The following is a 12,871-nucleotide window of genomic DNA, read 5'->3' as shown; positions in this document are numbered from 1 at the left end:
GTCTGAATGAATTATTTTGCGCTTTCCTCGTTAATCTGTTCAACAGAAAATGTCATATTTAGTGTATAAAATCTATGAAAATGATAATAAATTATAAATTGATACTGGAAATGATGTTTGGGGCTTATCATCATTTCCATCAATCTATGATTTATTTTCAGTGTTCATGTTTATGTAATTATATGTGTATATATATATATATATATATATATATATATATATATATATATATATATATATATATATATATATATATATATATATATTCATTATGATGCTGATTAACCTGGCACCAGTGGCTCCAATGAAAATAACACAAGTTAGTACTGGAACTGTAAATCATAGTTATACTATTGTGCTGTTTCTATCATTTTCTGTCCACTTATCCTTTAATGCAGTGAAACAATAGTTACTGACATCCACTCTTTTATAATGACATAGCTTGCAAATTCTTGCCAAACACTCAGTAACTTTATCTCTCCCATAACTCAGGTTCATCAGGTGTCTATCCATTCTGCCATTTTCTGATCACTCTTCTGACGTTCTCTACACGAATCAAAAACCTTTGCTTTTACATCATTTAGCCTCTTTTATCTTCTTGCATAAGAAAAATGTCAAAATACTCTATCGACACAAAGCTGTGTATCCAGACAGCATATGCCAAAAAAAACTATATATATATATATATATATATATATATATATATGTGTGTGTGTGTGTGTGTGTGTGTGTGTGTGTGTGTGTGCATACATATATATACATAGCCTCGATGTTCTTTAAGCTTTTCTATTTACAAATATTGTCTAATATACCTTCCACTGAACGCCTTGGAATCCAAAAAGGAAATAAATGAAGAAATACCCTACTCAGGTGTGATTCAAACTTATGCTTGTTAGAGGCCTGAGGTCAAAGCTTGGCCCACATAACACCCAAAAATAATTTATTTCAAATCATACATTGATACGCACACATACATCATGTGCGAGTGTGTATTCGGGCAAAAACTGGAAAGAAAACAGAAAACATTCATCTCATATAGAATTTCCAATACAATTACAAACTTACCAGTAATGCAGAGCACTAGAAGAGTGACTCTGCCATCCATCTTGACAGACTTGAAACAGATGCAAAAGATTCATTAAAATATTTGTATTATTACACTTGTGTCTAAGGCAGGGGTTCTTAGCAGGGGGTATCCATAACTCTTGGGGTATGAGATCCACATGCTTTGGGTATGGAACTTGTTCTCTGGATATTTGTATATATTTAATTTTAATGTGTCGATATATACAAGGATACATTGTGTACATAAATAGCTAACTATATAAAACTATGAATGCGTTTGAATTTCTTGTATGTTCTATTCCTAGTTATTCATACCTAAAGTATGTATTAAACTGAGTATATAAAGTTATATTGTCAACAGTGGACTTAGCAAAGGGGGTATGGAACCATATTGGGAAATCCAACTTAGGAACCCCTGGTCTAAGGGTTGATTTTTCCATTTGTATAAAACCCTGTAATACAAATACTGTACCAACATTCTTTACAGACAAAGCAGCGCCAGAAGCATTATTTAATGGACTGAGATTCCAAGTATTTGAACGATAAATCAAATTCAAATGTCACGAAACTGCAATTACACTCAACTACTCCTAAAGGGAACACTCTCGCTCTTCACATTCCGGGACAATTAGAAAAAAAAGTCATAAGTCTGAGTGTTGGTAAAAGGTAAAAGCCTTGCGCTTAATTGATGCCTCAGCGAACGCATAGACGAATTTGTCAGACTTCGTGTGTCTTTTACATGCACGTGCATATATATATATATGTATATATATATATATATATATATATATATAGATTATATAATATATATATATATATCATATGTATATATATATAGTTAATATTATATAATATATATATATAATATATATATATATATATATATATATGTATATATATATCTATATATATATATATATCTTATATATGTATATATCCTTGACTATTTTTTAATTCTCTGGGTTTGATCATAAATAATTGATGATTAATTTCAGTCAAATATCATCAGTAATCTATTACCTGCAGTGAATTTTATCTAAAAGTATTACGGATAAAAAGAAATCTGTGGTACTTTTCAGTTCTACCACCTATTCACTTCTCAGTGCATTATTTGAATAATGTCGAAAACCAAATGTGCATTAGTAAGTCTAACGCTGATTCATGCTGCATGCAGTGATATTTAGAGCTGAAGGAACAAAGTGATTTTTCCCGACTGGAATTTCGTGTCACCGACCTCATTATATACGCAAAGACTTGTCTTATATTATAATCGTAGAAATATTCTTCGAATATATGCTTCATTTTAGTTCGTGGGTCAGTAGTGGTCATTTTGGTTTTTCTTTCTTCAGACGAATGTCTTTGTTTTTATTCATCCTGTTATTGGAAGACTGCTCTGTAAACTTTATTCGGTGCTAAGTTTTCTGTAGCTGTAGATTCGAAGGTCATCAATTAGATATTGTCCATGTTTTATAAACAAACATTGAAATGCTAATTACTTTAGAAATACCACGGGTAGATTCAAGTTTCTGTTGATAATAATCGTGCCATCTGTAGTAGTCTTAGTCATAACTGATATTGCTGCTTATTAGAATCAAGCAACCTATTTCACCAGAAATTAAAGCCGGCACGAAAACCTAACCTATGCCAACAAAGTTGGCGTTAACAATCAAATCAAGGACGTCGCTCCTGTTTTGTTTGAAAATCATCGAGAAGTCTTTGGCAGTTTATTTGAGAAAGTTAGAAAAGAAAGCTGAAGAGGTTTCTTTTTCTCCGCAAGTTGCATAATATATAAGACTTCAGTATTCATAAAATCTGCTCTTAAAGAGACACTCATGTTTTCAACCAATTTTGTGTTTCTAAGAATTCGCGTCTTTGGTAAAAAGAATTCATTTCCTAGATTTCATATCCTTTCCAGTTCCCGTAGGGATGGACCAGAGACTGGAGGGACAACCCCTAAAGGTGGTACATCATCCTCGCAAAACCATAAGTTAAACCTTTATTTATCCGACCTATGATTGATCCCTCCTTGGACGCAAAACGAACCTGTCATCAGAGACTTTTCAAGGAGGATTTTCAAGGTGATTCAGTTTATGATGTTTCTTCGTTCTCTAATGAACCTTTGCGTGACCACGCCAAGGTCAGGCCTGCATGGTATTTGCAAACGTATCTTAGCAACAAATATGATTGAGCTCTTCTGTCTGTCGACGAGTCGGTCTTGGACTCGTATTGAAAGCCAGGTCACGCAACGCTGTATACTACGTACTAGTCCGACCGAGCAACCGCTTAGAGAATATTCGAATTTCATGATTTCACACTTCCATCAATACTTATTCACTAAGGAGCGTTCTATCGCCGAAGTGAATAAATAAATATAAGGGTAAATAAGAAAATAAATATATATGAATATCTATACTAAACTCCATTTGAGTGATAACGTGGAAGTCTGACATTTCTAAATATACAAAGCTGAACGACTATTCGGTTATCTGTTAGGTAACCACAGCAACAGTAATTTCTGTCTCTCTATTGATCTGAAAAATGAATCCATATTTTGATTTCATTGTTTTCCTTGGAAATATGTATGAGAATAATATATATACATATACATCTGTCCCTGTCACTGGTGAACAAACAGTGAATTAGAGAATACTGTAGAACTCGTTTACTTTCAGTCTAGCCATGAGCTTCACAACTATGGAGTCTAAAGTAACATATTACGTCTATACTACATTTTTTTCAATTTCGTCTACAAGACATTGATAAAACAAATATTTCTACAGCGTGGGAAAGCGCCATCTCCTTGCTAAGCCACATAAAGACAACACCCAAATAACTCAGAGGTAACCTAATAATTTCTACAGAAAAAATAATAACATTGAAATACATAGATTCTTTGTAAAATGTACAAGACAGAATTTTTGTCAAATGATGGTAAATTTAAGTCAACTCTGATCAAATTCTGCATGTAATACTATTAAAATTGTAAAACATTGTATATTTTCTCTATTAAAAGATAAAGAAAAAAATAAGCCCATTCTGTACATATTGCCACTAGTCTGAGGTAATAGTATCCATAGGGGTAAGCCAGTGCATATCTCTGCCGGCACTACTGTACAATGACTCTTAGAAATTCCTCCTTCGGTGTTAAATTATTCTCTGTTTTTGAGGCCGTTGCCCGTTCAAGCTAGCCTAGTACTAGTCTCGTTTGAAGCAACATGAATGGCGTCCTCTCAGCATTCACAAGTGACTGTACTCCTCCTATTTACTAATTTATTCATCTATTTCAATATTCATTCATTCATTTGTTTATTTATTTATTGGTTATGGTCTGGCGGCTCAGTCAAGCTTTTTTGGTTCCATAAAGGCAAATTGGCTGACCCTTCGTCACCCCTTCATAGAGAAAAATAGTGCCCACAGCAACCAAATCTGCTGCGTCATATCTCAAGGTAAAAACTAGCAAGCACTCAAACGGTGGGGTCACGGAAATGAATATTTCAGTCGCTGGTTTCGTAGAAGTTCGATAACACAGCTGCATGAGAAATGCGGAAATAAGAGTTGACCACAACACTTTGAGTCTAATGACGGGTACGTGATCAAACGCATTTGCGTTGTTCAAGGTCTCTTCGAATTACCATGACAACAGCAACACAAACTTCTAAGGATGTTGTCATTATCATTATTGGGGCTGTATAATATAATGTCTAGAACTCTTCCCTTGCCATATCTGACAATCCCTCTCTCTTCCTAGCTTCCTAATTTCGAAAGAGGGTTTCTTATCGCCGGATTGACATGCCACACCCGTCGGGCAGGCGCCTCTAACAGTTTTTGGCTCTACGAAACCTAGTTGCTAATCTCGTGTGGTTGGTAACCTGTCTCCTTCTCACAACTCTCAAATTCTAGTATAGACTCTTCGCCTCAGACTTCTCCTATTCTTATAGTTTTCTTCTTGTGTCTGCCTCCTCGCTATCCTTCTCTTGTTTCCTTGTTTGCTCCAAGCCTGACTGAGGTGATGAGAATGCCTGTCCGTCCCTTCAGCCCCAAATGGGAATCTATCCAAAGCACTTTCAAGTTTTTCGAAGATGATAGAATTGAGCAGCGTGTCGAGTCAAACTCCAAAGAACTATGACCTAAACTTCAATTCTGTGACATATTCAGCGTTAAATATACATTTCTCCTTCGATTTAGCCCCGTTAGATTTTGAATAAACCCTGAATTATCCTTGAGATGCAGTGTACGTAGATATTTTTTGAAAAATCACTATAATGAAGTTCAGTCAAAAATTAAAATATTGCTAGAAAATCAAAACACCCTCGTTGTTTATAAACAATAACCCATGGTCAACTCCTACCATAACAATTATAAAATAAACACCGTATACCGCTTCTGAATTTACAATGGTTTACCTTGTTCAACCAAATTTCAATTTTGGCAAATCAGTCCAAAGTTGAATAAATTCCTGAAGTTAACCTAACAACCAATCTCTTATTCCAATAAAATTGTAAAGATAAAATTTTACCTCTTAATGCCAATCACTGAAAGAGATTTAATGCCAAAATTACTCCGAAAAAATTCCATTCCTTTCCCATTCAGTAGCATTCACCGAGACTTAACCTTGTTTACGCGGTAAATTCCTAATAAATATGAACGTTAAGAAAATCCTCCTTTCCTGCTTTCACCATTTGAAATAATATACTCATTGTCACAACTGAAGACCTGGAAAAAATTGTGGAAAGCAAATATTAGAAATTACTCTTTCCCTTATCCGTTCATAGCTCATGAACATGTGAAAATAAACCTTTCCACGAATAACTCGGAATTGAGCCTCGTTTTGTGAATTCCAAATCGAAGCAAGCGTTATCTCACCGTCATGAAATCCCTTTTCTTAACCTAAGGTAAATAAGATCTCAAGGTGAAGGACATTTTCCCTCAAGGTCGTCTGGTCAACTGCCGGAAAAGTTCGAGGTGCAGTTACGGTCTCTGACAGCACATCTTAGAATTTCGCGCGTCGATACGAGCAAGGAGGTTGAATTCAGATTCAACCTCATTGAATATGAGATAACCGTTCAATGATGGTAAAGATATTCATCTTGAACTTGTTCAGAACATTCGGTATATGTTAGTCATTTCAGCGTTTTGATACGGTCTTTTTTTTTTATTACATGTGAGTGCGCTTACGCAGGTACGTGAGTGAACGTAAGTGAGCGTGTGCGTGTGTGCGCGCGCTTGTGTGTGTGTGTTTGCATATTTTTCAGTGACAATAATACAACAGAATTACAAAGTTGGCACTCGTACAAACATCGGCCATTTCATGAATTCATAAATGCTTAGTTCACATGCCTACTGACATACATAGCGTCGTGAGACAAGAGAAATCAATGTTTATTCACCTACAAACTAAACCAGAAAGAAAACCCGAAGGTTGCGTGCTTTTATCAAAGGTCACCAAGCAATATTGTCATTTCTGTGTCTCTTTATTTCCATGAACCACGGCTATTGGAGCACTCATCCCTCTTTGTTAAAATGAAAGAGGCTCGAGAATGGCACCATTCTTTTCCAGTCACATTTTAAAGAGTAAGTGTTGCGATCCGGTCTTGGGAGACAGATAGCTCTGAGTGCCTGTCATCACGACGCTCAGGCTACACTTCAGGGTCACTAAGACCTCGTCAAACACGCGGCACCTCCGGCGCGTCCAGAGGATACTGGAATTTGGTCATTTAACGGCTACAATTGCAGGTTTTTTTCATTGAAACTGGATAAACGTGCGTCGTTCACAGAAAAAGGCATGCTTTTCTTCATTCAGAATGTTTTTTTTATACACTCGAAAATAGTCTACCACATTTCAAAAGCACAAATAACTTCAATTTGCTGTCGTTTACGGCCCTCGTGACAACATGAATGTGACCCACTTGGCCCCAGGATTGATTGTTCTAGTGCTGTTAAAACGATTGTTTCATTCATTTCTTTCTTTGCCTGGAACTTGGCTGCACTACTATCCTTAAAATGGTCAGCTTTGTCATGGTCAATAATAAATTTAGTGTAATGTGATATAATAATAATAATAATAATAATAATAATAATAATAATAATAATAATAATAATAATAATAATAATAATAATAATAATAATAATAAAGAAAATGCCAAACTGGAAAGCCCCAGGTCCCGATGAAGTCCATGGATACTGGCTCAAAAACTTCAAGGCCCTACACCCACGAATAGCAGAACAACTCCAGCATTGTATCTCAAATCACCAAGCACCCAAATGGATGACCACAGGAAGAACATCCTTAGTACAAAAAGACAATAGTAAGGGAAATATAGCCAGTAACTACAGGCCTATCACCTGCCTACCAATAATGTGGAAGTTACTAACAGGTATCATCAGTGAAAGGCTATACAACTACCTAGAGGAGACAAACACCATCCCCCACCAACAGAAAGGCTGCAGAAGGAAGTGTAGGGGCACAAAAGACCAGCTCCTGATAGACAAAATGGTAATGAAGAACAGTAGAGAAGGAAAACCAACCTAAGCATGGCATGGATAGACTATAAGAAAGCCTTCGACATGATACCACACACATGGCTAATAGAATGCCTGAAAATATATGGGGCAGAGGAAAATACCATCAGCTTCCTCAAAAATACAATGCGCAACTGGAATACAATACTTACAAGCTCTGGAATAAGACTAGCAGAGGTTAATATCAAGAGAGGGATCTTCCAGGGAGACTCACTGTCCCCACTACTCTTCGTAGTAGCCATGATTCCCATGACAAAAGTACTACAGAAGATGGATGCCGGGTACCAACTCAAGAAAAGAGGCAACAGAATCAACCATCTGATGTTCATGGACGACATCAAGCTGTATGGTAAGAGCATCAAGGAAATAGATACCCTAATCCAGACTGTAAGGATTGTATCTGGGGACATCAGGATGGAGTTTTGGAATAGAAAAATGTGCCTTAGTCAACATACAAAAAACAAAAAGGCAAAGTAACGAGAACTGAAGGGATAAAGCTACCAGATGGGAGCAACATCAAACACATAGATGAGACAGGATACAAATACCTGGGAATAATGGAAGGAGGAGATATAAAAAACCAAGAGATGAAGGACACGATCAGGAAAGAATATATGCAGAGACTCAAGGCGATACTCAAGTCAAAACTCAACGCGGAAATATGATAAAAGCCATAAAACACATGGGCAGTGACCAGTAATCAGATACAGCGCAGGAATAGTGGAAATGGACGAAGGCAGAACTCCGCAGCATAGATCAGAAAACCAGGAAACATATGACCATACACAAAGCACTACACCCAAGAGCAAATACGGACAGACTATACATAACACGAAAGGAAGGAGGGAGAGGACTACTAAGTATAGAGGACTGCGTCAACATCGAAAACAGAGCACTGGGGCAATATCTGAAAACCAGTGAAGACGAGTGGCTAAAGAGTGCATGGGAAGAAGGACTAATAAAAGTAGACGAAGACCCAGAAATATACAGAGACAGGAGAAAGACAAAGAACAGAGGACTGGCACAACAAACCAATGCACGGACAATACATGAGACAGACTAAAGAACTAGCCAGCGATGACAATTGGCAATGGCTACAGAGGGGAGAGCTAAAGAAGGAAACTGAAGGAATGTAACAGCGGCACAAGATCAGGCCCTAAGAACCAGATATGTTCAAAGTACGATAGACGGAAATAACATCTCTCCCATATGTACGAAGTGCAATACGAAAAATGAAACCATAAACCACATAGCAAGCGAATGCCCGGCACTTGCACAGAACCAGTACAAAAAGAGGCATGATTCAGTGGCAAAAGCCCTCCACTGGAGCCTGTGCAAGAAACATCAGCTACCTTGCAGTAATAAGTGGTACGAGCACCAACCTGAAGGAGTGATAGAAAACGATCAGGCAAAGATCCTCTGGGACTATGGTATCAGAACGGATAGGGTGATACGTGCAAACAGACCAGACGTGACGTTGATTGACAAAGTCAAGAAGAAAGTATCACTCATTGATGTCGCAATACCATGGGACACCAGAGTTGAAGAGAAAGAGAGGGAACAAAAACTGGATAATATCAAGATCTGAAAATAGAAATAAGAAGGATATGGGATATGCCAGTGGAAATCGTACCCATAATCATAGGAGCACTAGGCACGATCCCAAGATCCCTGAAAAGGAATCTAGAAAAACTAGAGGCTGAAGTAGCTCCAGGACTCATGCAGAAGAGTGTGATCCTAGAAACGGCACACATAGTAAGAAGAGTGATGGACTCCTAAGGAGGCAGGATGCAACCCGGAACCCCACACTATAAATACCACACAGTCGAATTGGAGGACTGTGATAGAGCAAAAAAAAAAAAATAAAAAAAATAATAATAATAATAAAATAATAATATTATATTATATTATTATTATTAATTATTATTATTATTATTATTATTATTATTATTATTATTATTATTATATCACATTACACTAAATTTATTATTGACCATGACAAAGCTGGACTATAATAATAATAATAATAATAATAATAATAATAATAATAATAATAATAATAATATTATTATTATTATTATTATTATTATTATTATTATTATTATTATTATTATTATTATTATTATTATTATCAAATGACGATCATGTAGGTTTCCAGGTCCATCTAAATATCAGATAAAATGTTGATAAATACATAAAGTGAATGAAAAAAGTAAATTCCTACTAGAATAAAATCAATAGCAAGAACACTACAAACACTCAGAGGTGTCCTCGTCAAGGTCATATGAGTGAAACGTTTTCGAAGATATACTACGAGAGCCATTTCCGTCTCAAAATCTAGTCAGTCCTCGGACCTCAACTGACGCCCTCCAAAATAATCATTGGAGTACATGAAATAACTTTTTTCTCTCATAATTTGAGTGACACACACTGGATAAGCATAGAAATCAAATGGATCATTCAAGACCTAATTATGATGAAAAGCGGTTAAACCCCTCTATGTGAAACAGCTGGCATCGATGGTGATTTGTCGTGATTTTGTAGCGAAAAACCTCTAAGTCTTCACTGGCATATCCACCAAACCTTACCCATGTGGAGGTATACGCCCATAGGAACGTTTTCTCCAGTCATCGGGGAAATCCGTTCTTCGGTTTTCCCGTCATCCACCATACAGGCTGACTGACAGAGCAGAGCAATAGAAAGTCTCGTAGATAGATGTAAAATGAAATATCACTCACTTTGGCTCCTTGGCGTCTTCTTGCTCCCTTCTCTCTCACACGGAATGGGCATGAAATCAACAGAACTTTCACCGCACACTTGCAGGTACGGTGTCTACCACTCCACTGGCAGTGGCACCGCGTAACGGTTGCTTATACAACACATGATTGCATAGCTGCAGGCACTGGCTGCGCGATGCGTTCACTCACTGGTCAACTACTAAATAAAGGAAATAACGTACATGTTAGTTATTGCAGTACTTAAAACTCTATTTCTTTAAAATAATTGTTACTTTACCTAACACCTAATGTGACCATAAGAATGCTAAGGTAGGTGAAGAAGAGAACTTATTATCTTTCCGCGTACAGGAATGACGTCGTTCACAATTTTAAGCTGTATGCTACTCTCCTCTCTTCAAGTTATCCTCGTGTGGTGCACTGTAAGTATACCTTAAGGTTCTTTGCAGTGTGCCTTCGGCCCCTAGGTACAACCTCTTTTGTTCCTTTTACTGTATCTCTTTTCATATTCTCTTACTTCTATCTTACTCTCCAGCCTTTCCTAACAACTGACTAATGGTGCAACTGCGAGGTTTTCCTTTTGTTAAACTTTGAGCGTTCGTGTTCATGTGAAGGTAAATAGAAAATCCTTTCTTTCTGTGTAACAGCTAAATTCGTATACGTCATAAAGATTAAGGTAAGGCTGAATGCACGAGCTTATGCGAACATATTGTAGGCTGAGCTATCCTTACAAGGCATTACTGAAGTCAAGCATGCCATAGAAATCAAGTCGTTTATCAGTGCCAAGGACGCAATAAAAAGGGAATCGGGAGGAATAAGGAAGAAAAGTTGTCTGTGTCAGGAGAGGTGGAAACCATGAGAAAGTTTATCAATATTTTGTCATTCTGTATCAACGCAGATCTCTTCCCTAACACCTGGGCCCAGACAAAGTTCCCTAGGGACAAGAAATTCACTCCAGTTTAGAGGGCCAAACTCCTCAGGACAAAACTATAATAACTGGTTCTAAATCTCGCAGGCGTGGGAAAGAACTAGTACCAGGTGTGGCTGACGTTATTTCTGGTCGGTTGTAATGTCTTCAGACTAAACCTGTAGGACCCATCTCCTTCGGGTAGAATGAAATATGACAGACTTAAGTTTCTCGGTGTTTGTATGAATGCCTTGACAAGTTAAAAAAAAAAAAAAAGCGGAAATCTAAAGAATAAATATTCAAGGTAAATCTCTTTTCAGTTAACTTCTAGTAAGTCAAGGGAGCATGATGTTGCGAACCTCGTCAAAATTTTTCATTGCCTTAGGTCTAGGCTCTGTCACAAACAAAAGTCAGTTGGGTTTTGCATAAAGAGCTACAAGTGAGTCTTGTATATTATAGCACGATCATCGTAGAAGTAGAGTTCAGGCCGGTGACCTGAAGGAAGATATAGCAGTTGTTTCAGTTGCACTAAGGCAAACATGTTATAGTAGCGGAATACATTGAGTTGCATTTGTTTCAGTTTGTTAGGTAAAGGTTCGCGACTATGTTCAATTGCACCGGTTCAAGCTCATCAGAGTCAGGCTATAATAAAAACAAGTAAAAAATACGCCGAAATTTCTTCGGCGCAATCGAGTTTTCTCTACGGCGTATAATGCTGTATAAAACTCTCAGCCGCGACCCACGAAACTCTCAACCACAGCCCTGTAATGGCCTCCGTTGCTGCCAACTATAGCGGTGCCAGAAGCAAGGTCATGACTACCTTTAACCTTAAATAGAATAAAACCTACTAAGTCTAGAAGGCTGTAATTTACTATGTTTGATGGTTGGAGGGTGGATGACGATCAACATACCAATTTGCAGCCCTCTAGCCTCAGTAGTTTTCAAGGTCTGAGAGCGGGCAGGAAAAGTGCGAACAGACAGACAGACAGACAAATAGCCATCTCAATAGTTTCCTTTCACAGCAAACTGAAAAAAAAAAATTTGTCGACAGTTGTTAAAGGCGTTCATATTCCTCTGCAAACGTCCTTTGAAAGCGGCTTTACACATTATTTCTTTGTCAAATCAGCCTTTGTTGCTGGATAGAAAGTTATTTTTCTTCTTTTACAGAAATTCGTAAAGAAGATCGCACGCCACTAAAGATTTTCACGATCGTGAAAACAAAACTAGTGAATATTTGATGGCTATAATTATGTATTCATTGCAACCGTTAAAGAAGCATTTTGCAGAATGAATAAACGACTAAATGACTAAGCAAGAATGTTAAATGTTATCGTTCTTATTTCAAGGTCTTCAGTACCAGTCTTTAGAAACAACTTTCGTTAGATTGCTTGGTAGAAATGATAACTTAAAACATGTTTCTGTTTAATGAAATAGTAATAAAGACGTGTATGATAGGATTGTGTGATTAAACGGTTCTGGTTCTTCCAAGCTTTGTTGAAAAACTTGTTTAACTTTTGCTTATGCTGCGACGAAGGGTACCAAGAAAAGATGAATAAATAAATAAACACATACAAAGATGTTGTATACTTATAGTTTTGCGAAAGTTTTCCGATCTATGAAAAGAATAAATAAATAAATAAATATG

The 12,871-nt window shown here is 36.9% G+C and overlaps 1 protein-coding gene across 1 annotated transcript in view; it reads right to left on the bottom strand.

Moving 5' to 3' along the window:
• The window catches only part of LOC135211435 (fibrocystin-L-like), a 34,895-nt gene extending 24,478 nt beyond the window's left edge, over window positions 1–10,417 (bottom strand). Inside the window, exons 1-2 of the mRNA XM_064244745.1 lie at window positions 10,323–10,417; window positions 1,066–1,114 (exon numbers count right to left, since the gene is read on the bottom strand). Coding sequence (XP_064100815.1) covers window positions 1,066–1,105 — 40 coding nt within the window. The 5' untranslated portion in view covers window positions 1,106–1,114; window positions 10,323–10,417. The remainder of the gene's footprint in view (window positions 1–1,065; window positions 1,115–10,322) is intronic.
• Window positions 10,418–12,871: the final 2,454 nt, after the last annotated feature.

This window comes from Macrobrachium nipponense, chromosome 4, assembly GCF_015104395.2.
Source record: "Macrobrachium nipponense isolate FS-2020 chromosome 4, ASM1510439v2, whole genome shotgun sequence".
NCBI classification, from domain to species: domain Eukaryota; kingdom Metazoa; phylum Arthropoda; class Malacostraca; order Decapoda; family Palaemonidae; genus Macrobrachium; species Macrobrachium nipponense.
This window is presented reverse-complemented; position numbering and strand designations above follow the sequence as displayed.